The sequence below is a fragment of the Polyodon spathula genome, chromosome 3 (genome assembly GCF_017654505.1).
Source record: "Polyodon spathula isolate WHYD16114869_AA chromosome 3, ASM1765450v1, whole genome shotgun sequence".
Taxonomy (NCBI): domain Eukaryota; kingdom Metazoa; phylum Chordata; class Actinopteri; order Acipenseriformes; family Polyodontidae; genus Polyodon; species Polyodon spathula.
In genome coordinates this window covers 59,405,080-59,431,645 of record NC_054536.1, presented here as the reverse complement: position 1 = coordinate 59,431,645, position 26,566 = coordinate 59,405,080, and the positions used below count along the sequence as shown (strand labels likewise).

At 38.5% G+C, this 26,566-nt stretch overlaps 1 protein-coding gene across 1 annotated transcript; it reads left to right on the top strand.

Annotated features, from left to right (window-relative positions):
- The first annotated feature begins 1,867 nt into the window (after window positions 1-1,867).
- Window positions 1,868-26,189, top strand: LOC121313262 (low-density lipoprotein receptor-related protein 12-like). Its single transcript, XM_041245620.1, has 7 exons — window positions 1,868-2,940; window positions 10,758-10,814; window positions 13,149-13,284; window positions 14,405-14,607; window positions 22,049-23,150; window positions 24,113-24,245; window positions 24,426-26,189. Exons 1-7 carry the CDS (start codon window positions 2,859-2,861, stop codon window positions 25,290-25,292), a joined length of 2,580 nt encoding a protein of 859 aa, XP_041101554.1. The 5' UTR covers window positions 1,868-2,858; the 3' UTR covers window positions 25,293-26,189.
- The last annotated feature ends 377 nt before the right edge of the window (window positions 26,190-26,566 follow it).

Below are 26,566 nucleotides of genomic sequence, written 5' to 3'. Positions count from 1 at the left end.
GGAGATGACGGTGCCCAGTTCTGGGTCAGTTGCCTGCAGCTGTTGTTGGCCGGTACTTCCTGCAGTGGCCCCTGGACCGTAGTGACGACGTTTGCTCACTCCGGGGTTGCCTTGATGGCCTTTCTCTCTTCAAGGCGAGTACAGTGTTGACACTGTTCAACCACACAGGGGAGGCGGGATAGTGTTTGTATTTCCGTGCTGCCTCCTAGCCCGGTGTGTGAACTCAAACTGGTACCCCTGCAGGGCCTCGATCCACTGGGAGGGCTGTCCCTCAGGCTCCTCGAACTGCAGTAACCTCTGCAGCGATGCATGGTCAGTCTGGATGGTGAAGTGCCATCCGTACAGGTATGGTCGGCAGTGGCGGACAGCCATGACAGCGGCCATTAGCTCCTGGCAGGTGATGCAGTAGTTGCGCTCTGTTCTGCTGAGGGCCTGGGTGTAGTATCCGACCACCTGTTCCCCTCTGGGGCCTCTCTGGGACAGGACAGCCCCAACTCCCACATCACTGGCGTCAGTGTCCAGGACAAATGGCAGGTCGGTGTTGGTGCACACCAGCAAGGACAATGCCGGCAGTAACAACGCTGGCGGTGGCACTGGACCCTCCAGTGCTTGCAGCGAACAGCTTGGCAGCAGTGCTGGGCATTTTGGCAGCGGTGCTTGCAGTAGCAACGTTGCTGGTGGCCTGGGACCCTCCGCCACTTGTAGTGCTGCTGGGTCCTCCGGTGCTGGTGATGGTGGCGTTACCAACGGTGCTGGCGATGGTGGCTGTACCAGTGCTGGTGGTGGCGCAAGGACCTCCAGTGCTGGCACTGGGCCCTCCGGCGGCGGCTCTGGGCAGTCACAGCTTCCTGAAACTCGTCTCTTGGACTCCCGCCCGAATTCCTGTCTCACTCTTGGTCGCTCTCTCAGCCAAGTAGCCATTTGTTCCCTCCCTCTCCGTCTCGCTTCCCTCAGCAAGGTCCCAGGGGGGATCTGCACCACGGTTGTTAAAGGCCTGTGTTGTGGCCAACAGTAGTAATAGGATGCTGGTTGGTCCTTTCTCTGTGTTGCTGTATTGCTGCTTGTCCACTTGCATCTTTTATTTTTTATCTGAAAAGTGTGTTCTACTAACTCGTGCTGTTCTTTTTATCGCTCACGTTTTATGCAAAAAATGTTTTCTTAAATGTCAAAGTTGTAGAAAGTTTTAGATTACTGTTAGTTTTCTGTTTGTTTCTTTGTTGCTATATTTCTGTATGAGCCAGTTATTCTGACCCAGAATTAAGACCCAGTAGCGAGGGACTGTTGTAATGTAGCTTTATTACAGAAGTAATTGAATACTATTTAGATGTGCATATGTCTACATATTCTTTGTTTTTCAAACAATTAACTTAGTATATTTAGCCGCACTCCGAGGCCATCAAAGAAAACTGTTTGCCAACCACACATCTAGGATATCTTAATACAGGGAAATAAGATAAGAGGATGAAGACTAATCTTCAAACAGGCAGCCCCACAACAATTGTATTACTTCACAAATCTATGAAACACTTTCAGCAGTAATGCTTGATACGATTGCCATGTAGCTACTTCCTGAATATCAAACATTTTTAGAATGTGGGCATGGGTTACATTACTCAGAGTACCAACAACGAACAAAACATGTTCTCCATTCCAGTTATTTAAGCAAGGTCTTTATATTTTATCTGTACTGCTTAAATATAAATATTTGTGAACCAAGGACTTACGCAGATAGAAAACTGCCCTGGAGTGAATACATTAATTACAGCATTTATTGATCTGGTCTATGTTATATTTAGACCATACCGACGCTGCTCTGACGTATACCTCTGGCGACCTTTCACCACCCAGTCTAAGAGAGCGAGAAAGACAGAGGGGGCTGCTGGGACCTGACAGTAACAACATACACAGCCATAGTTTAGTTTCAGCTGTTGGGGGCCTGAGCGAAATAAGCTTACATTTTAGTCTGATAACAAAACCTATGCGGCAGTAACAGAGGGATTGTTTGTGTAGCTGCGGTAGTTTAAATTTTATGAGGATGTTTCCTTGTTCCTCAGTCAAACCCGGTGCCGTTTGAATAGTCACCCAGACTGAGTAGGCGTAATATACACTGCGAAAGAAAAATAAAACGAAGAGATTATTTTTACTAAATACTCTGAGAAGGCAAGGGTTTGGTTTTAAGCGTCTAATTTAAAATGTTTTATTTATTTATTTATTTTTGTGTTTTTAACCACCACGTCTAAATGTAAATGCATTTAAACTGTTTTTCCAAGCGATAGAGGAGAGAGTGTGAGGAGGACTTCTTTTGTTTCACTGTGCTGGATATGGGAAAATGAACGACAGAACGGTGCCGGTAAAGCTTTCTAACGGGTTTCATTACTAGTCATGGTAACACAAAGTTAGATAGAATTTAGCGAATATAGAGATAGTCTTGTAAGATTAACATTGATATTGCAGAGTCTTTTGTGTAACGTAAAGCGAGCTGTAAAGTTGTATTTTTTCTATTGTTTGTTTATTCTTTTTATGTACCGGTAAAGTGTAGTTTACTGTACATAAAAGGCTTTAATGTTTGATGCGCGAGATTCCTAACAGAAGTGAAACTAGTGACTTGGCCGCGTTAGGGGTTCCTTAAATAATAGATAACCACTTGATCGACATTGATACAATAGAGTAAAGTAGCTCTGTATCCTAATCCATTGTTACAAGTTTTGTTTAGCCCAGATGCTTGTTTGACGCTTTGATATTAATTTCACTAATAAAACGAAGTTATAGAACTATAGTCCATTGTTTTCATTCGAAAGACATTTACACAAGTCTATTAAAAATAGTTGCGATCCACAAGTTTCTCTCCGACTGTTGCTATGGCCTGCAGTTTGGTCTCAAATACATTTGCTCTCTTGGTTGGGAAATATGTCCACTTCATCATCAGTTTCAGCCTTTTGGGTAAGTCTTTTTTTTTTTTTATTGTTTTGATGTCCAGTAAAGAAATATACTAACACAACATTGAACTAACATTATGTTTCTTCATTATTGTAAATACACTATTTACATTTGATTATTTTGTTTGTCATACACGATTCGAAGGCAGTTTGAAATGTTGGTATGTTGCCTGATGCTTTCACACGCAGGAAAACCTCTACCCTTTATTAAAATAATAATAATAATAATAATAATAATAATAATAATAATAATAATAATAAACATAGCCTAATGAGACAACAAAACAATTACTGTATTATATTAATTATGTAAAACATGAACACTTGAGGGCTCAAATACAGTAATGGAGTGTTACATTGCCATTAAAAATGTAATTCTTTTCAGTTGTACTGTAGTCTACCCTGGGTATTAAAATGACTAAAATAATGGAATTTTCACAATGATGAAGCCATTCTACAAAATAACATTCTGATTGCTACAGCCTACATACAGTATGTGAAATTATTTTACAGGATAGAATTGCATACTGTACACATTTACACACCTAAAGGGATACAATGTCCGTGCTTTGCATGTGCCCATTGATTATATGAATAGGTAAGTACAGTAATTGTATTGTGTTATGTCATCATACTTCAAAAGTAATACAACATTTATGATATTTTTATGTTGATCTATTATTACACTGAAAAAATACTTGCTGCCTCTGAGGTTTATAAACTAGTAAAGGATCATTTCAGTGTGTCTAACCTTGTGATGCTTACAGTGTTTATAATGGCCACTAAAATCTAATAACACAATTTGACTGCTACTGTAAGACTTTTAGCACAAACAGTTTCAGAACCACATGTAGAGCTGTGAACGTGTTTTTAACAATGGGAAGACCTTTTACAGCCCAGTTTTCTGTTTGTGGTAAGCTGTTAGTTGTAGACCCTACTGTTAACAGTGATCTTAATTGAATACTAACTTGTTTCATACTTTGAAAAGTAGGTGTGCTCTTTCTAGTTCTGCCATTTCTTTCCAAATGTTAAAGTAGATGGGCCATTCCATATAAAATCAAACAACAAAAACCTCACCCTCCTTTGATTTGGATAGAAATGTACACGCATGTTTGCCTTTGGGAGAATTGGTTACAGTGTAAATTTTAGGCCTGCATGACCTCCCATTCATGAGATACAGGTCATCAAAGCCTGACCTGATTTGGACAACCACCCTACATTTACATGGTCATAACTTCCTCCATAATTGACATAGAAAGCCGGTGTTGATGTTGTTGTAAAGCTCTCAGATACATTTTATTAAATGTGAAATAGAAGATAGTTGTGTGAATTTGTGACCCTTGATCTCACCCAGGTCAAATCGCGTAACCTTGGATTTTTGTCAGTTTTTAATAGATTGTAGCCTAGACCCTTATCTACATTTCCTGCAAGTTTCATTTTGTGCCTGCCATTGAGGCATAGCACAGTATTGAATGCAGTGTGTCAGGTGAATCTTCTAAGTATAGCGATTACACACCTAATACAATTAGATAAAAATATTTAATTGTAATCGAGTATACTCGTCTGTTAAATTGAAGCTGCAGTGAACTGGTGCAGCTGTAACAGATTCATGTAATTAACACATGTGACTAAAGTGTAGCACAGGTGAATTAAATACAGATCAATACTGAAACGTGCCATTTATAAAATGAAAAACAAGAAAAACCATCTTTAACTCAATTAAGACCTGGTAATCTTCCAAAAAACATGTATATATTATACTTATTTAAAATTCTTGACATGTTTGTAGCTAAAAATTCTTTCATATTTGTAGTCTATTTGATATTGAAGACAATTTGTTGCATAAATGGCAAGTACTTCCAATGACTTTCTAGTTGTTAGACATGAAAGCATGCTGTGACCCATTTGCAAAGCATCGTGGAGTGTGCCACACTAAAGGTCACACCTTAACAAAGAAGCAGATCAAGGACCACCAGAAGCTGAACTTTTTGTATTGCCAGAAGTTACATTACCCTTGTAGCTAGCTCATCGTCTTCTTGACCAAGACCAAACATCATCAACACAAAGTGACCCCAAGGAGTCTACTTCCAGAGAATCCAGCCCTCATGCTATTCAAGATAAACAACCTGAAAGCAGCACAATTTTCAAAGCTGAAAAGGAACATGAGATTTCACAAATAAACAAGGCCTTATAGGCAATACAAGAATCTCCACTGAAGAGAAGGAAATTGTCACAAAAGGTATATGCAGCTCAAAAGGTAAAGAAGGTTGGAGAAGCAGTGAAGAGAACACGAAGGTTTTCCCACAAACAGAAGTGGAAGACTGAAATAATCAAGGAGCAGGCTCAGGCATATCAAGAGATGGTGGCCCAGCTGAAGGAAAAATATAATTCAATTGTCAGCCAAAGTCAGCAAGTTTATATTTTGACAGCTGTCCCAATGTCTTGGTCTATACGGTCGACTGCTGCTGAGTTTGGTGCTACTAACCACATGTCCAGGACAGCCAAGACTCTAGAGGAAGAGAAGGGGTGCCTATCGGATCCATATATTCGGGGGAGAACGCTAACAGAGAAGATTACTCAAGTGGTAAAACTGTTGTACAAGAGGGAAAATGTTAGTTGACTCATGGCCGGAAAGAAAAAATTTGTTTCTGTTTACAGTAGAGTTGGGAAGGAGAGAGCACCAACAAAAACGGCTTCTTCTCTGCAATCTTTCAGAGGCTTATCGTTTCTTCAAATTACGGCATCCTGACATTGATTGGCTTCTCCAAATTTGCAGAGCTAAAACCAAACGAGTGTTATTGACAGGCAGTAGCGATACACAGGTTGTGTGTCTGCACAACACACCAGAATGTAAAGCTGATGTTCATCTGTTCTAAGCTTCCACAACCGAGTGCCAATACAGAAGTGCCTTTGAATCCCTGTCAGCATTACTTATCGTCTCTCATATTTTCCCCACCTAATGTTGATTGCCACTTAGGAAAGGGTAAAAATGGTCCATCACTTGAAGATTTCAAGTGTCAGCTACAAATGCTCTTTAAAGATGGCCTGGTGGATGCAGTATTGGAAGTGGACTGCAACTGATAGATCCACCCTTCAGACAATCAATTAACCTGTTGATCAGTTAATTTAGACTTTCACAAGCCATCTCCAAATGTCTGTTGACATGATTTCATTGCAAAGATGCAGACTGCATATTATCAAAAGCTGAGGGATGATTTTGCAGAAAACTTTTGTCTTTTGTCATGGAAGATGAAGCACAGTCACACCACTGGAACAATTCTCAGGCAACCATACATTCGTTAGCTATTGGCGAGACAAATAGGGGAATTCTCAGCACATCTCATATGTTGCAATATCAGAATGCATGACTCATGACACAATCGCTGTTTTTCTTTCACAAGCATCTTTTGATGTTCTTGGGAAAATGAATTTGGGTGGCGCCCAAGAAAAATATATTACTTCTCTGAAGGGTGTGCAGAGCAATGTAAGACCTGTATAAAAAAAATGTCCAGCATTTGCCAACACTTGGAAGATTTTGTCTTGGAAGCAGAGTGGAACTTCTTTGCAACATCTCATGGCAAAGGACTCTGGTGTAGGAACCATTAAACAAATGGCCACAAAAGCCAGTTTGCAGTGTCAATACCATGACGAGATCCAGACTCCACACCAATTGTACAGGTTTGCAGAAAACAACATTCCTGCTCTTGAAGTATAATACTTCACAATGACAAGCTGAGAAATTTTCTGGAGCGATGATTCCTCAAGGTAAGAACTGTGTCTGGCACATGGTATCTCCACTTCTTTCAACCAGTTTCCAATGCAAAAGTAATTTTATGAGACTTTCCCCTGTCAGCAACAAAGAAAAGAATGAATCGCAGTCCAAAGAGGGTGACCTACCATTTGACCAAGTGAAAGGGTGTGTTACTGTTCAGTATGACAGTCACTGGTGGCTTGAGCTGGTGGTATCTGCTGATCAGAAGAAATGGGAGGCTGAAATTAACTTCCTGCACCTGAATGACCAGCACGATCATTCTGTTTTCCATGCCATCCAGATCAATTTATTGTAGACATGGGAGATGTGCTGACATCAGGGGAGCCAACAACTGCAACAGGAAGGACATACACCCTGAGAGACAAGGAGGTGACCAAAGCATCAAAGGCCTTGACAGATTGGTTATGAAGGAAAAGAGCAACGTATGCATAGGCAGCTGTAAATTGTGTTGCATGCAAAAATATAAGGACAGAGACCTGAAAATGAAAGATCTACATTTGCACCATGTCTAATAATACATTTTATTTTCCAGGCTCAGTGATTCATTGGATTTGAACAGTGATAATTACAGCTCCTGGAAAAACATCACTTAAAATACCAAACATGCACTGACAGAAGTACCACTGGTGGGGACAAAATTAAACATGCACAATTCAGTATTGATTTATATTTAACTCACCTGCATTTGTTTGTTTTAGCCAATTGTGTAAATAGGGCACCTTGGTTAATTCATTAATATATTAATAGCTGTTAGAGCTGCAACAGTTCACTGCAGCTTTAGTTTAACAGGAGAGGAGAGTATACTCAATTGCAAATAAATATTTTTGTTTAATTGTATTAGGTGTGTAATCGCTTTACTTAAAAGATTCACCTGACACTCTGCATTCAGCTCTGGCAGGCACAAAATGAAGCTTTCATGGAACGTAGATAAGGGTCTAGGCTACATCTATCAAAAACTGACAAAAATCCAAGTTTACGCAATTTGACCTGGGTGAGGTCACAGATTCACACAACTGTTTCTTGTATTTCACGTCAATTTTGATATAATGCATATATAATGCTATTTGAGAGCTATAAAATGACACCAACATGAGCTTTCTATGTCAATTTTGAAGGATGTTATGGCCATGTAAAGGTAGGGTGGGTGTCCAAATCAGGTCAGGCTTTGATTACCTGTATCTCATGAATGGGAGGTCACTCTGGACTGTAACTCAGTGTAACCATTTTTTCCAAAGGCAAAATTTGCAAAAGTTTAACAAAATCAGAGGTCAAGTGAAAAATGGCTGTTTGATTTCATATGGAATAACCCAGATGTTAAGTACAGTACTTAATACAGTACCTGGCCTAAAGAATCACTAAGTTTTTTTTTTTTTTTTTTTTAAACGGTGCAACAACCATCTTTATGCCAAACTTCCGTTGATACCACTGTTAAACAATGGCATATTATCTGTATCAACCTTTGTAGTTTGTGTTCAGAGGCATAAGTATTCACATTCATTTGCATGGAATTTGTTAGTTCCCCTCTGATGTGCCACACATTCCTATTAAAACACCATGTAAACAGTAGATGTATTCAGACCTGCTTGGTTAAACTCTTTCAACACTGAAACTGTACACATGCAGTAAAGATAACTCCGGTTGGAGACTCTTTTAGTGGTACAGCAAGTATGTCAGTAAGATTATTCTGCAACAGCTATAAATTCAGAATTAGAGCTATCTGTATGGTAAAGAAGTGAATGATCATGACACAACAGTATGAAGTGAATAAAAAAGGGCAAATGTAAATCATAATTCATAAGCAATTCTGTAGCTATACTGGTATACAAAAAGTCTGATCTACTGTACAGATGAACAGACAGGCACCTCAATATATTCCCAGCATTGGGTACTCGCAATAAAAATTAAGCTGCTTAATGTTAATTATAAGTTTCATGAGAATTGAATAAGTTGTTCTTCAGATACCAGTATATGGACAAATGTAACATTGACGTACGTAGGAACAACTGCCTCCAGTACATCTCCATTGGAGATTACAAATGTTTATCCATAATAATAAATAATAATCTTTATTTTTATATAACACCTTTCATAGTGGACAGCCATCACAAAGTGCTTTAGAGTCACTTACAACAACGTCTCACCCTAAAGATGGAGCACAAGGAGGTTAAGTGACTTGCTCGGGTCACGTAATGAGTCGGTGGCTGAGCCGGGATTTGAACTGGGGACCTCCTGGTTACAAGCCTGTTTCTTACCCATACCCATTTGTATCTGTTCTTTACTTTTGAGAACAGAATGCTCACAGTGAGTTTCCCTTTTATGTTCCTTTGCCCCAAATATCTATAATTTTAGATTAGATTTTAGATTTTTGCTCTACTTCAGGCATATCATTTTTCACTATTCTGTTAAGATCTTCCAGTGTAATTTGCCCACACCATAGATAAAATAAATAGAAGGTATTGTTTTAAAGTGAGTTCTGTTTCTGTAATGCTTTTTGAATAGCTGCGCTGTATAGGAAGCCACAGCAGGAGGAGCTGTGCTTTAAGTGACATTTTTATTGGATCACCAGGCAACATTTTATATTTGAAAATGTACAAACACAACAGCCCCTAAATAGAGTCCTTTTTGCAGATTAGGGAACAGACCATATTGGTGCCTCTGCTTTGAGTGTATATTGATTTCAGTAATGTTACAGTATTACCTGGCTGATATCTACTATTAAAATGTTAATTGACTTTTGCACCCTTTTTTGGTGGTACTGTACACACCCAGTAAGACCTGTTTGTACGGTGTCCAAACAGTACATTACATCTTGCATAATGCACTGCAGTGCTCTTGAAATTCACTCTTCCATGGGCTCTTGATAAATCTATATTTGTATCCACAATGCCCTCAGACATTGTGGTCCTCTGCCTTCCTGCTGCTCTTAGAGAACCTGTGCACGCAATTTGTGTCAGATACTGCAGCCTCTTGGCACTTCAGGTTGTCATGTACTATAATGCAGCTGCAGCCTAATCAATCTTTCACCAGTTTATTGTTTTGATGGACAGCAGTTTTTAATAAGCAGGTAAACCATACCAGCCTGTTAGTATTACTTATGTCACATTGCTACTGGTACTGTTGTTGATTCCAATTTGTGAATAAGACTTGTCTGTATTGTGATCTTGGAAGTTCTTATTCGGTAGAAATGACAAAAATACCTTGCACTTATTTACCACCTCACCAGAAGTTGTGCAACAATTTGAAAAATTGCAAATGAAAAGTAGCTCTGTGATTTGTGTGTGTGTGTGTCTTATATATATATATATATACACGCACACACACACACACTTTTTTTTATTTATTTTTTTTAAAACAGGATCAACATATTTGTTTTGCAGTTAATTCACTGGGGTAAAGTAAGGCCTACACAACTTATTCTTTACTCCTGGGATATTTTTCCACTTTAACGTGTTACATATAGTAACGTCTTGCTGTAAAATAAAGGCACGCACACATGGGCCATGCTCCCCTGAACCTGCTGCTATGCTGTCTCTGCCAGTGTTCTGAGCAATATAATGTCTTACAACTTTTTGAAAACTAACAAATATTAAAATTATGAGCGAATATCCAAACATGAAAATTCTGTGTTCGTCCCAGCACTAACTGTAGTACAGTCTTCCTTTAACTGTGATACTGTTCAGTTTACTGTTAGCGATACAGCCCCAGCACTGGCGAGCAGCAAAAGAAATACCCTGAAGTAAGGACTTCACATGTAATATATATATATTACTGCAAGTATATTTACTTTTGCACTATAACTTTTGTAGAGCAAGTGTGATTGAGTAAATGAAACATGTTTTGTGCTGTGGAATTTGGTTTAATTTAGCAGATTGCTTGCTTGGCATTAAACAAGAATACATACTGTACTGGTTGCTGAGTTATGTAGTGTTACATAACTGCTTTCTTTTATTCTTCTTAATATAGCGCTGACTGATTTCTTTCCCAACTTTAATCGGACCATTAATTAGGATAACATACTTTATTTTAATGTTTTTTTTTTTTTATTTTAGGAAACGTGGTTCAAGCAGAGCACAATGAGAATGTGTATGTTTCTGGGATTTCCAGTGGTAAGTCATTTTTACTGATTTTCAATTTTTAAATTTCATGCATGACTTCAGGTGGCAAATATTGAGTTAGAACCGTTATTACGTAAGAAGAGTTTGGATTGGAACACCTTTGCATCCTGACCAGTGTGTCCTTGAGAATAGCCTTGAAAAGGTGGAAAAAATAACAGGATTATACTTCTGTCTGTTGAGACTGAAAATGTATTGAAATGCATTATCAATTTCTAATATTCACATAAAAATGCATTCAAAATAACAAAACTTTAGTTATCCTGCCCAAAATATGCAGTGCTTTTTTTTTTTCTTATGGTAAATTGCTATGTAAATGTTTATAACCAAAATGAAGAAAGTATTAAAGTGAATCTGTGAGGGAGGGTAGAGAGAACACTGACAGGGGAAGAAACATGTTTCTGTTTAATATCTGTGCAACACTCTTTCATTGTTATAGATTCATTGTACTATAAAGGTACAAAGCTAAAACAATATTCATATTCTTTAAAATAAGTTCCCCTCACAATCTACCAAGAGAAGCATTAGGTTGAAAGAGAAAAGTTCTAGTTAAACAAACAAAGTGTATATGTATGTGTGTGTATATACACTGAGTGTACAAAACATTTGGAACACCTTCCTAATATTGAGTTGCACCCCCTTTTGCCCTCACACAGAACAGTCTCAATTCATCGGGGCATGGACTCAAGGTGTCAAAAGCGTTCCACAGGGATGCTGGCCCATGTTGACTCCAATGCTTACCATAGTTGTCAACTTGGCTGGTAGTGGATCTCTACTCCGAATAGCTTGTTCCATCTCATCCCACAGAAGCTCAATTGGAGTGAGATCTGGTGACTGGGCAGGCCACTGCAGAAAGCTGAATTTGCTGTCATGTTCGTGGAACCATTCCTGGACAATCCTAGCCTTGTGGCATTGGGCATTATCTTGCTGAAAAAATCCATTATCAGATGGATACACTGCTGCCATGAACGGATGCACCTGATTGGCAATGAAGTTCAGATATCCTGTGGCATTCAGACGTTGCTCCACCTTTATCAAGGGGCCCAGTGTGTGCCATGAAAACACCCCACACCATCAGACCACCACCATCAGCCTGCAATGTTGACACGTGGCATGATGGCTGCATGCACTCATGTGGTTTTCTCCATACCCTAGTCCTCCCATCAGCGTGAAACAGCAGGAACCGGGATTCATCAGACCAGGCAATGTTTTTCCAATCCTGCAATGTCCAGCATTTTTGTACCTTAGCCCACTGCAGTTTTTTGTGCTTTGCTGAAAGAAGTGGAACTCTGTTAGGTCGTCTGCTGCCATACCCTATTCGTGTCAAGGGATGACGAGTTGTGCATTCTTTTATGGGTCTTTGGGCACAAATGTTGTACTGGACTGTCAGTTGACTAACTGTAGCCCGTCTGTTGCTCTGCACAGTTCGTGTCGGCCTCCTTTAGCCTCTTTAATCAATGGGCCATTTTCGACCACTGGCCTGCCGTTGGCTAGATGTCCTTTGGGTGGTGGACCATCCTTGATGCACACGGGAACTGTTGTGTGAAAAACCCAGCAGCATTGCAGTTCTTGACACACTCAAACCGGCGTGCCTGGCACCTACTACCATACCCCATTCAAAGGCACTTAAATCTTTTGTCTTGCCCATTTACCCACTGAATGGCACACATACACAGTTCATGTCTGAAGTGTGTCAAGGCTTAAAAATCCTTCTTTAACCTGTCTCCCCTTCATCTACACTGATTGAAATGGATTTAACAGGTTACAGAAATAAGGGATCATAGCTTTCACCTGGATTCACCCCGTCAGTCTATTTCATGGAAAGAGCAGGTGTTCCTAATGTTTTGTACACTCAAAGCCAGCTTATTTTATTTATATTTTTATAACATAGAACAGTGTAATACATGAAAGCATTGTAAAGCAAAATGTATGACGTAGTGTGGTAAGCAAAGTAAGTATAATAATAATAAACACTTGTTTATTAAAATTAACCCAACTCCAACTGGTCAAACATTGTAAATCAGTAGTAGTGGCATTAAGATGCAGGAGAGGTTTAAACTGCATATTGTATTGACCTCCATTTTATTTTGGAGCACAATGTGCCATACTTCACCATGGCTGGGCATATGACTAACAAGACGAAAGATCTAAAATTTTTTTTTTTTTTTATAGTGTCTGAGCATTTGAAAATCAATATGCAAACAATGTTGGGTTAGCAACATGTTTGCAGCGATCCCCTTTTCTGTCATTTAAATCATCAAATAACCTAAACTGCAATTTAAATACTTCCGATATCTTTTTTTAATGTTTTCTTTATTATAATTGCAGCTTGTGGAGATGTTCCAGAGCAAATCAGGGCACCGAGTGGAATCATCACCAGTCCTGGGTGGCCATTTGAATATCCAGATAGAATCAACTGCAGTTGGTATATTAGAACCAACCCGGGTGAAATCATAACTGTCAGGTAACCCCCACCCCCAATCCGGTCTGTCTAGAAATGAAAACTGCATTTCCCACAGTCATTTTAAATTTTACAGTGAAATATAATTCCTTCATGTCTTGGCTGTTTACTATGGCATTCCTTTGAACTTTATTTTTTCAGAAAGAACACCTTCTTAACCAGATTTGCAGTTGTGGTTTCCAATAGACACAAGCTTTTTCCACCCTTACTGTGTGTTCACTCCTATATAACTGATTGACATAGACATGGCCCTGATCCTGCTTCTACTGCTTATAGCAGTTATAATTCAGGAAGCAAATTGTATTTCTCTTGTACAGGTACATTTAGTAGGCAGCACTAATGCTAATATATTCAACATGGGCTTGTGCGCTCCTCCGTTGGTCAACTTTGTTTATTTTCCTATGTGAATATCAGTTCTTTTACATCACCTTTATTTAAGTATTTTGATTGGTTGCCATTCATGCAGTTGTAGACATCACTAGCGGTTTTGGAGAAGACATTTGTGTGTTAATTTGGTTATCCATCATGGCCGTCATACCACTGAACCAATCGGCTTCATTTCGAGCACCGTGCGTCTTCGACAATCCCTAACCTTAACCAAGTTTCAGAACTCTGCAAGAAGTGGTTTCCAAGAAGTTGTTAGTAAAGTGTCCAAAATTTGTTGTAAAATCCAATATAACTGCCAAACCATGTGACCAGTCGCTTTCATTCAGCTGTGGACATTAGTTCCCATTGGCGTCTACAACTCTTCAAATTTCAAGAGTTTTTGTGCAATGATTTTCATTTTATGCAACTTAAGGTTTTGTTGGCGGAAAGAAAAATATTAACAGTAGGCTTCCCAGCCATGAGCTTGGAAGCCTAATTACCAGAGTAATTTAGTTGTTACCAGCAGAGGAAGCACCTCGTCTTTTGTGTGTGATTATTGGAGTAAAGCCCTGTATACGCTACAAACATGTATCCAAAAACATTGTCTGTGGGTATATGCTGGATGTTTCCTTGTATCCAGAACTGGATTCTGTTTTATGAAACATATTTCCCAGAACAGTTTGCCTTTATCTAATAAGAATGGATTATTTCACGTTAATTGTAAATGTAGACTAATTTCTCTCTCAATTGTATTCAGTTTTCAGGATTTTGAAATCCAGAGCACCCACAGGTGTAGCTCTGATTGGATCTCTATTGGAACGTACAAAAACCTTGATGGCTATCGAGCCTGTGGCTCCTCTATTCCAGCACCTTACATCTCTTCCCAGGACCATTTGTGGATCAAGTTTCATTCGGATGATAATGAGACTGGAAAAGGCTTTAGGATTTCTTACATAACAGGTATTTGTTACTACAAGAGAGCATTTGTGTCAGTTGATGCATAGACATTCAGACTGCTTATGCAAACTATATGAAGTCATCTAATTGAAATGAAGGTCTAAGGCAGGGACACACGACCCGTTTATCGTGTGACTGCGACTCAGTGTATTAATTCCCTTTCACTTAGGAATATATCGTAAATATTTTTTTAAAACTTAGTTTTTCAAATTTTTTGCTTAAAGCATTAAACCATTTTAATTCATACTGTGGAGGGTAATTGCTTCTCATTAGCTTAAGTCTCCAGCTAATTTCATGAGTCTTCCTCTCCTTTCTCAAATGCACAACCCCGCTGCATTGAAAGAACCCATTCCCAACATAGGCAAGGTTCTTGCCAGGAATTTTTCACAGCATGGTGGTGGGAGGAGTTGGGGCAGGGTCGGAAAAGAAATCCTGACAACCCCTTGCAGGCGAGCCAGGACAAGTTGTGTACATGCTTACGCTTTGTGGAAATAATTGTCAGGATAATATTCTATATCTATGGTTGTCAATAGCTAGATGCAGAGTCTGCGTCAAAGGTTGACGTACTCCCTAGCAACGCATGGATGACAGGACAGAGAGGGGGGACGCAAGGACAGAGGCTCAAATAGAAACAATCGGCAGACAGATCTGCTTGTGAAAAACATAAAAATAAAAAACACACACAACCTGATGGCATCCAAATGGGAAAAAAAATGTTATAAAACCAATTGTACAGACCAATTGCCAGAATCATGTTCCAAAAGATGCAGCCCTAGAAATATTAGTCACCCATGCACACAACTAAAATATGATTGTATACCAGTCACAGGGAGGTGCAGCAGTCATGGTTTCAAACTTACCCTCTGGTCACGAAAGAACAGTTTCACAGACGGCAAGCCAGAAACATGCCACTTCAAGATCACAGCTATGTGTCCGTCCCCCCCCCCCCCATTGTTTGCTATCTCTTTAAAATGTGTTGAAACATATTTTGGAAATAGTAACAGAGTGGATTCGAAGGAGGAATGATTTAACAAAATAATACACATTTATTATTTTAAAAATAATTAGTCTCACTATGATTTATTGAGTTTTAATGTCCAGAATCAATGCAATATTTTACTCTCAGTAATCACAGGTGAAAGAACTAAGTAGTAGTGGCTGTACAATCCTAATATTAATCACATTAGTACAATCTTGTGTAGAGCTGCGGTTGATCAGGGAGGCATTAATATTAACATACATTAATAGCACTGTCTACCGTTCTGTAGTGGAAAGAAAACCGCATCACAGTCAAAATAATGTGAAGGATTATGCAGTACATGAATATCTCTGCAAACCTATTCAAAATTTAGGAAATCTAATTTAAATTTCTCATTTATTAAATGAGAATCGGAGTTATAGTGCAAATTAAATATAATGTTTTTGTATTGTAAATGGTAGGGTCTGGCATTAAATGGCAAATATCTGCATGTTTTCAGATAAAATACACGTCTTTTTGCCTTGCTGCAACAATATGTTTCTAACTTGTTTATAGTATTGTTACGTGGCTAAAGTTTTTCCAGTGTGGCTAAAAAAAATCTTAAGTCTTAGAGGGAACGTAGTTATAGTATAAAAAGATTTGCAACAGTGTTGGTTGTTACACAACTGTGCCAGGGGTGCACCCAGGGTCTAGTCTCATCTGTCAACAGGGGAGAATAAATTTCAGTGAAGTTCAATCTCGTCTCTGTCGCATACATTACACACACCAAAGTAAAGAACATGCAGTCACAAGAAAATCAGTTGAAGAGTATTGAGAATTGAAACAAGTATTTTAAGCAAACCAATTTTTCACATAAAGGAATAATCAACCATGTTTCACAGGTTTATTATTATTTTTTGGCCGTTACGCAACCTGAAAACACAGGTTCTGTCGTTCTAGCGTTCTGATTACAGCGACATTTTTCAAGGTAACAATGTAACGTCCCGTTACACTCAACAGCGCTGGCTAGAACCCTGATAGGATGCTTGTCGCTACAGAGGCGACATCACTGCCCTGTGCCGTTTTGCTCGTCTGCTAAAATAAAAACCACTTCAGCAAGTAGATATTTAATTTGCTTTGTATTATTGTGCAATGTGTGTGTGTGTATATGGTAACAGTACGATATTCATGTGTGTGGAATTTAGAATGTAATGGTGGGCAGTGATTTATTCAGTGTGAATCGGCTCGTTAGTATGCAAGCCATGCTATATATATTCTCTCTCTCAGATTGTTATTTTTCCCAAGCCGTGTTATACAATCTGAGAGAGAGAATATATATAGCATGGCTTGCATACTAACGAGCCGATTCACACTGAATAAATCACTGCCCACCATTACATTCTAAATTCCATAACAGAATGCTGTTTTATATGATATTAATTACAAAACAGCCAAAAGTAAGTGGCATTTCACCAGTATCCTGTAATATATTTGGGGATTAAACTCCACATAACTGGTACCACACCAATTTTCTGAGTGAAGACAGCAGACCATCTGAAAAAAATTATTAAATAAAATAAGTGCACCAGCAAGAGTAGACACATAACAGTAGATGAGGAACAGCTAAATGAAATAGAACAAAACAATGATTGAAAACAAAACGCAAATATAAAAACTACAGCATGGCGGGTTAGTGTACTTGAAGAAAAATATGGACATTCATTTTATGGAAGCAAGCCCAAAAAATCTCAACAACATTAAGGGAATTTTCTGTCAGTGCAAGAAGTTCAACTGGGGACCAGTATTAAGTCTCCAGTTTTATAACACTGAGCTGGACTAAACACATTTTAATAGTAGAAGTTTTAACATCTCTGCTGACAGCGCGTTTAAAACCAGCAGTAATGTATTCCTCTCAGTCAGGAAAACTCTTAGAAAAGCAGGTAACGACAAGGTTAAGTACTGTCCCCATACCGTGGTCGGATTGGTGTGTAAAGTCAGGTTCAGTCATCAGCTTAATCTGGCATGAGATCCAGAAGGATGAAAATGTACTAGAATATGTGTGCCTCGCATAGAACCAGTTTACAGACTCACTTCAAGATCCGGCTTCAGTCTCCATCGCAGCTGCTCCCCTTACTTCCTTAGTGTCATTTGAAACTTCACCCATCATCACAGCTTGTGCTCAGTCCTCTAGTTTCTATTAAAGAACTTAAGCTGCAGAAATCCACAATAAACAAACATGTGCAATTTATTTTTAATAAGCGACCAATGAATTTAATTAAATTTGGGACTATATTACACTGCAGATATATACGCAATAAAAGTTTCTGGTTTTGTTTTAAATTAAATGTGTTAATTATTTTAATTATTTTTCTTTCCACAAATGACAGGTAGCCATGTTATACGCGCTATAAACCATTTCGGGCCATGCGGTTCTGATGATATATACCATTTCAGGGGTGGTTAAAGGCTTATCACCACCCCATCGAACCACATGGCCCATTGTGGTGTATACCTTACATATATATAGTAATATTAATGCTGGGACAAATAGCAGAATATTCGAACAAATATTTTTTAGGGCTAGATTCAAAGGCTCGAAGGTTCATTTGCTAGCCAGGGATTCGAAGATTCATTTAAACCTTTGAAGGTTCGTCAGACGCCGTTGCCGCACCGATTTATTTATTTTTTGCCAGTTGACAGAAACTGTTTAACAATGTGTGAATACTGTAAATGCAAAATTTGATCTTTCGGTTTGTATCGTGCATGTTACTTAAACAAAAGTTGTTGTATTAAAATCCGCTACCAAATCATTATATGTAGCAACTCTATATGGCGCCGCTGCCGTGTATGGTGCGGGGTATAGTATCCAAAGCACTGAGGAGGTACCTATAGTGTATGTAGTGCGTCAGTAAAATATGTATTGAATACGGGGTGTACAAGACAGTGTAAGAGAAATGCTATGGTAGAATATGTTTGAAACATACAAAATATACGATAACACTAATAATTTTAATTTCGAAATCTGAGCACCGTCCACCCCTCCCCCTCCAGCTCGTGTTATCCAGAAGCAAATGTTTAATTTCTTCATTCGCCATCTCGACAGCAAAGAGTTGTATAGCATAAGCCAGTGGTGCACAACTCAGGTCATGGAGGGCTGGTGTCAATCTGGTTTTTGTTCTAACCATACCCTAAATTAGTTAATTGGACCAATTAAGCTTCTAATTAGGTCCAATAAAGTACTGTAAGGTGCAGGTGGAATAAAAACCTTCAGGGACACCGGCCCTCCAGCACCGAGTTGTGCACCACTGGCGTAAGCTGTATTGAAAGAAATGTCTTGAAACCCCTGTGCTGTCTGCTGTTGAATGCAAACTGCAAGCGACTCGTATCATGGAGGTATCTCTGGGGTCACTTGACAAGCGTAAGTTCGTGTTATTAGTGTTGATTACTGTTCTAATATAGTGTATTTTTAAACTACATGTTTGTTTTATTCCATTTATATGGATTATCTGTAAAATAGTAGGATTTTCAATCAATTATAAACTAATAGCTATGGTGACGTCCACCAGTAAATTATGCAAATGAGGACCATCGAAGGTTCAAACCTTCCTTCAGTAATGCGTTCCGAACCTTCGAAGGTCAAAATGTACCCTTTGTTGCATTCCTAACATTTTTTGACATGTATTCTGTTTCACCGGAATTTATGCGACAGTTTCAAATGAAAAAGAGCTCTGTGTGATATGTGAGATTTAATATCTATATACAGTATATAAAAAAAAATAATAATAATCACACACACACATAATCAACACAGCAGCTCTTCAGCCTTTATTTAAAATGTTTTAGACAGCAAAAACTTAACAAACCAGATTATGCGTGTGCACCCATAGTAATCTCTATGGAAAGCCATCTGGGACAAAAAATGCATTGTGCCTCTTTAGATCGAGCCAGAATCTCATGAGACTGAAATGCCTCGCTTAAACAGTACCCATCTTTCTAAAAATGTTGTGTAGTGATTTTTATATCGACTGTATATTTTGCTGTGACTTTTATGTGGAATGTAAAAACGAGAACCAAAACAGTGAGTTTTTTCCCCTTCACTTTCCAACGCCATTTCCACGTTTTAGTTTTTTTGAAGTGGTTAAAGTTAAATTTCAGTTCTCTTTTGCTTGTTCAGCTACATAAAGGCACAAGTAAACCTGATGTTATTACTTTATAAAAATGTGTCGATGGCAACAGATAATTGTGAAGAAACGGCAATGGCAAGGGGAATGAAAAAAATAAATAAAATGCGTCAACTTTATGTACTATTTATTTCAGGAATAAACAAAACAACATTTAACTTGAAGTGCTGTTTGGCATCCTTTGGGTTTTGTAATTAATTCACTGGGGTAAAGTAAGTTCTACACAACATATTCTTTACTCCTGTGATATTTTTTTATTTTAACATGTTACATATTGTAAGGTTTTGCTGTAAAGTAAAGGCATACACACAGGCCACGCCCCCTGCCCCTGCTGCTATGCTGTCTCTTCCTGCGTTCAGAGCAATATAATGGCTTTTATTACTTTTTGAATAAAAGCGAACGAATATTTAAATTGAGTGAATATCCGAACATGAAAATCCATGTTCATCCCGGCCTGTGATAAGTTTGATTGTGCACCTTTAATCTAAGGAATACATTTTTTTAAAAGTTATTGTTCTTAAACCTTCAGGGAGTCCAATAATAACAATTTTGCCATCTACATCATTCTCTGTTTAATACATTTTTTTGTATGAATATATGCAGTACTGTTAAAGCTTGGAAACACCAATTGATAGAGGGAAACTGTACAACTGGGGAGGTTGTGTGTGTTAGTGTTAGCTGATTATCAAGTTAAGGTAGTCTTCCATTAAATAAGTGATTTTTTAATTTTTTAATTTTTTTTTTTGCTTGTTTTGTTTTTTTGCAAACGCTTTAAATGGAATGAGCCATCTGTCCTAGTGATGTAAAGCACACCAAAATAGGATACACTAAAACAATTCTACTCTTAGGAATGTTTTTATAAAAGGTATTGTCCTGTCAAAACATTGACTCTCCTTTTTACCCCAATGAGGTATTTCTTGCCAAAGATATGTTGCTAAAAGGGTTGGAATATTTGAGCATTAGGAAATTGGAAGTAGTTTTGACAGGGCAATACATTTATTAAAAAACATTGCTAAGAGTGGAATTGTTTTAGTGTGTTATATTTTGATGTGCTTTACAGCACTGGAAAAGAATTTACATTTTTTTTTTTTTTTAAACTTTTCAGCAGAATAGGTTTTATTTAAAAAAATAAATAAAAATCGATACCAAGATATATTTAAGACAGTTTTGTTAGCGGACCCTGTTTGTTATTGTTACAGGTCCTCATTTGTAACATTGAGTGCAGTGTCGGATTTATATAAAAGATTATAAGGAAAGAGAGACAAGAGTCGGCAGCACTTTCACCTCAGTGGCCACTGATGACGTTCTGCAAGTAATGACGCCAGACAGTTGGTTTCTGAGACAAAACAAAAAGAAATATATATATTAAATAATATGTATCTGTGGGTGCTACACTATTTAGTGTAACCAAATTTGTACATTAATAAAATATGGTAACACAATACGCAGTTTTAAAACAATTGTCAAAAATGAGGTCATGATTTAATATTTTACACTGTTATATTGGAGTCAATACAATTAATATGAATTAATAACATATCTTTAACCACAAAAAGGAAGAAATTACTAGTTTTAATACTCTTTCAGGCAAATGGTACATCTTTCAGAAATGAAATTCCCCTGTCATTCCTCTGCTGGTTAGTTAAAATATTCTCTAATGTTATTTCACCAGGAAACTTTTTTCTTTTTATGAATTTGCATTTGATTTTTTGATTTTTTTAACCTACCTTTTAAATTTTGCCACTTCATCCTCAGTAAAACGTATACCATTTTCACCTAATTTTGCTGTTAGGCCATCTGTTGACGACAAATGTAAGACTGACGTTTTTTTTCACATATGAAATTGATACCTTTTTATTCATTGAAAAGTACAAAAAGTACAGAACCAGCAAGGATCTTAAGCATACCTTAAAGGGAATATGGTACTTGTTTGTTCTTTGGGGCTCAGAGGTACTCTGGTTGTACCCTTTTTTTCTAACTGTGTGCCAACTGAGAAGATGCTTGCTTTTTGCTTTTTAGTTTTACCCTCATTTGAAAAGGAACAGAATGAATGCAATTAATAAAATAAATGTAAAAACACTTACTCCTCTTTTACTTAAAAATACACATCGGTAACCTTCACTTTGACCAGTGTCCTAATATGCCAGTATTTCTATGATAAAGACCTAACCAAAACACTCTCCTCTTTTACTTGTTGTCGTCATTGTTTTCATGCTGCTGCCAAATCTTTTGCATGGTGAAAAGCGGATTATAGTTCTGCTGCTGAAACAGAAAAGTTAATAAACTCCTTTTTCCTAAATTTTAGGAAAACCCGAAGAACCCAGCTGTGACTGGGATCAGTTTCACTGTGCCAATGGGAAATGCATCCCTGAGACTTGGAAATGCAACACAATGGATGAATGTGGAGACAACTCGGATGAAGAGCTATGTTTGCAGTCTAACCCCACCACTGCCTACTTTTTTGAGCCTTGTGCATTTCACCAGTTCCAGTGTCTTTCACGCTACACCAGAGTTTACACTTGCCTTCCAGAATCCCTTAAGTGTGATGGCAACATTGACTGCCAAGACTTGGGGGATGAGATTGACTGTGATGTTCCAACCTGTGGGGAGTGGCTCAGAAACTTCTACGGTACCTTCAACTCTCCCAATTATCCTGACTTCTACCCACCTGGGAGCAACTGCACCTGGTTTATCGACACAGGTGATCACCGCAAGGTCATTTTGCGCTTTACGGATTTCAAGCTTGACGGTACAGGCTATGGGGACTATGTTAAAGTGTATGATGGTCTGGAAGAGCATCCCCATAAGCTACTGCGTGTCCTAACAGCATTCGACTCTCGGGCACCGGTTACAGTCGTGTCTTCCTCTGGGCAAATTCGGATTCACTTCTATGCGGATAAGATCAATGCAGCTCGTGGGTTTAATGCCACCTACCAGGTGGAAGGTTTTTGCTTGCCTTGGGAGATCCCATGCGGAGGGAACTGGGGCTGTTACACAGAGCAGCAGCGATGCGATGGCTATTGGCACTGCCCCAATGGGAGGGATGAGGTGAACTGCAGCACATGCCAAAAGGATGAGTTCCCATGCACTAGGAACGGGATCTGCTACCTCCGCTCAGACCGCTGCAACTACCAAAACCGCTGTCCCAATGGCTCTGATGAAAAGAACTGCTTCTTCTGCCAGCCAGGCAACTTCCACTGCAAAAACAACCGGTGCGTGTTCGAGAGCTGGGTCTGCGACTCTCAGGATGATTGTGGAGATGGCAGTGATGAGGAGAACTGCCCGGTGATTGTCCCAACCCGAGTGATCACCGCAGCTGTTATTGGGAGTCTCGTCTGTGGTCTGCTCCTTGTTATAGCACTCGGGTGCACATGCAAACTTTATTCGTTGAGAATGTTTGAGCGAAGGTGGGTAGAACAAACCTACTGTATCATTTTATTTGTGTATTTTTAATGAGTTTTCCTTCTGGGACTGCTTGTGTGTCAGTTTTTTTAAGCAACCTACAACCACTTTTCTTCAGAAATCTAATTTTAGCGTTTCTGCTGCACACAGCAGTAGCTTTCATTGTATTATATTTACAAAGTAAATTTATAAATTGTGCTAAAATGATCAAATACAGCACAAAATGTGTTAATTATAAATGTAATCTGCGCAGTTGAGCGTATCGCTCCCTCTAGTGTCAATACAGTAGAATGGCATACAAATAGTTTTCTCTAACTTTTTTTTTATTATTGAATAAGGAGCATAAAGCTAGACAGAAAAAATGTGACTGTTTAAGTGAATAATGTAGAAATTAATTAACCATTAATTTGAAATGTATAGTGACATCAGGTATTACCACACTACTCTAAAATTAAGAGCATTGTAGTGGGATAGAAGAAAATGGTTGCCTTTTTCAAATTGTACCCATTATAGTGAATGTAGTTGTGGCAGGCAACGTCCTTAATCTGCGTTGGTAATGTCTGAAATAAAATTAAAAAAAATAATAATTTTAATGATTTGCTGTATACTGATGACTGCTGTTTGACTGACAAGGGAGGTGTCGTCTTAATTGTGTGTTTATGTTTATGTGGTAGTGTTGGAGGGAAGGGTATAGCTTCAGATTTAATGGGATACTAAATAAAGCCACCTGCAGTATGTTTAGTGTTTTAGAACCAATGTTTAGGTTAAGTGTAAACGATTTCCAGCAACTTTTTTTATTTTTTACAGTTCACAATTCATTTAATATATCATTAGGGTCGCCTGAGACAAAGGCACCCTTTATTTGAAACCCCATTTAATAATGCAGTGGCTTACATTAAAGCAAGTGGTTTCTGGCTTAGACTTGTTTGTATCGCAGAGATCCTTATTTGTTGTTGTCTACTTTCAGATCATTTGAAACCCAACTGTCAAGGGTTGAGGCAGAGCTGCTAAGAAGGGAGGCACCACCCTCCTATGGTCAACTGATTGCACAAGGTTTGATCCCACCAGTGGAAGATTTTCCAGTGTGCTCAGCAAGCCAGGTCAGTATAAGTCCCCTGGTTAAACACTCTACTACGTGACTTGTTGATTTGTACATATATCTAAAATAAATAACCCGTTTCCCAAAAGAGATAAACATATTGTGTTGAAACTTGTGTTGTGTTGAAGATGTCCATGTGGTTAGAAAGTTAAATGTTCTGCCTTTTTCATTATTTTTTCAGGCATCAGTGTTGGAAAACCTCAGACTAGCAGTACGTTCCCAGCTTGGATTTACTTCAATCAGACTTCCAACGTCTGGGAGAAGCAGGAACATATGGAGACGCCTCTTCAGTTTCACCGGGTCTCAACGCTCTGGTTCCCTGGCTTTAGTCTCTGGTGATGCAGAGGATGGCACTGCTGAAAACTGCACAGCCAGAGAGCCTGACAGGACTGGTGCACACAGAAGTCTTCTCCCCCTTGATTCTGACGACACTGACGCAGAAAGCGAGAGGCGGGACATCCCAGGTGCATTCGGGGGAGTCTCTGCTTTGCTGCCTCAAAAGACCCCATCAGCGACCGCAGTGGTTACAGTATCACCGTCCCAAAGTGCAACAGCTCAGCAGGCAAGCAGGAACAACACAGGCAATACAAGAGAAGTTGGAACTGTCGAACCACCCACTGTCGGCCCAGGGAGACAGCAACTAACCAATGCATTCAGCCGTATGACTCAAAGTCTTCGTTGGGTACGCTTTTCTCTCGGAAGATCATGTTCAACAAACCAGAACCAAAGTCCTTTACGACAACTTGATCATGGGAACGGAGGAAGAGATGAAGACGACGACGTGGAACTGTTGATTCCTGTTTCTGATGCAGCCTCAGACATTGACTTGAACGACTGTTCTAGGCCTTTACTCGAACTTGCCTCAGAACAACATGGGCAGGGGCCTTTCCACCCTCATGCTGCTTCATTACACAGAGCAAGGCCACCTAGCAGGGATGGGCCTTGTGAACACTGTGGTATGGTTCATACTGCTCAGATACCTGATGCATGCTTGGAAGCAACTGTAAAAAGTGAAATGAGTGACGATGAAGCATTGTTGCTTTGTTAGGTACTATATTTAATATAGGTACGGTACAGTTTTAGGCACCTGTTAAAGCTTTATTTATTTTCTTTTTTGTCTTTGCTTTTAAGATAATGCCGCTCTAAAACAACAGCTATGCAGAAGCTGCATGCAGTTTATAGTACAGCCCAAGTGCTCCCCAAAAGTGGATATTTTAAGTGTATTTTTTTTTTAAGAAAAAAAAAAAAAAATCAGTGTTCTCTTTTAAAACAATATAAATTGCTGAATTGAGTGGTGGAATTAGATCTTTTGAAGACTGCACTTAAAAGTATTTTTATACATAGCAAAAACCTAAATGATAAATACAACCACAGCACATGCAGTTAATCCTATGTATTTTAGAAAAGGCATAAATAAGAACCCAAGAGACAGTACACACTGACAGTAAAATAACCTGGGGTCTAAACTATGATTAAAAGCTGAAACATTGTAATTCCTAATCTTCATAATTAATGGATTATATTTATTATATTAATATGGCTTCAGGCATTTTGTCAAAAGATACCATCTATCCTTAAAGGGGAATGTATGAACAAAGACACTGGCTTACCATTTAATGGTACTAATATTTAAGGAGATTGAGATCTGTGTTCACACCCCCACCCCACATTGGTACTTGGCTACTTATAAAAGCTTTTTGATTTTAATTAGTAGGGTTGAATACTTCAATTAGACAGAGTGGAAATTAACTGCTTGTAAACTCTAGAATGTTTGTAATCCACTGCTGTTAACTTTATTTATTACTTTTTTTTTGTAAACTAAATGTTTTGGTACTGAACATGTAATTGTGTGATTGTATATCTATTTATTTGTGATTTAAGAAGCATGTTGCAAATTGTTGTCTTGTGCATTTGTTATGTGGTGCTGTCATTAAAAAGTGTGTGACAAAAAAAGCTAACCATTTGTTGTTTTTCAAAAAGTAGGTTCACATTATGCATCTGTGATTATAATTATCAATACGTTTGTTTCTGGTTCAACATTTATAGCTCTTACTATAGATTATGACGAGTTATCACTAGGCTAATATTTTGCATGTTACAATAAAACGAATACCTAAAGGACCCTAATTATACAAGAGGTAGCCAATGGACCAAATAACTTATCTCCACTAAGGAGATATTTTTATAGAATTTTGTCAAGTTGCACCAAAACAGCATATTTGGTTTACATGTGAAAACTCAATACAAGAACAGTTTGAAATTGTATTGCTTTTTGAAAAGAAAAATATAAATCATAGGACCTTGTAAAATTCACTGAACATT

What these genes read in the sequence shown, in the direction of transcription:
- LOC121313262 (XM_041245620.1), top strand. Translation starts at nt 2,859, where the DNA reads ATGGCCTGCAGTTTGGTCTCAAATACATTTGCTCTCTTGGTTGGGAAA. An exon ending in TGTTTCTGGGATTTCCAGTG is followed by an intron (nt 10,815 to 13,148) that starts GTAAGTCATTTT and finishes TTATAATTGCAG; the next exon opens with CTTGTGGAGATGTTCCAGAG. An exon ending in GGTGAAATCATAACTGTCAG is followed by an intron (nt 13,285 to 14,404) that starts GTAACCCCCACC and finishes AATTGTATTCAG; the next exon opens with TTTTCAGGATTTTGAAATCC.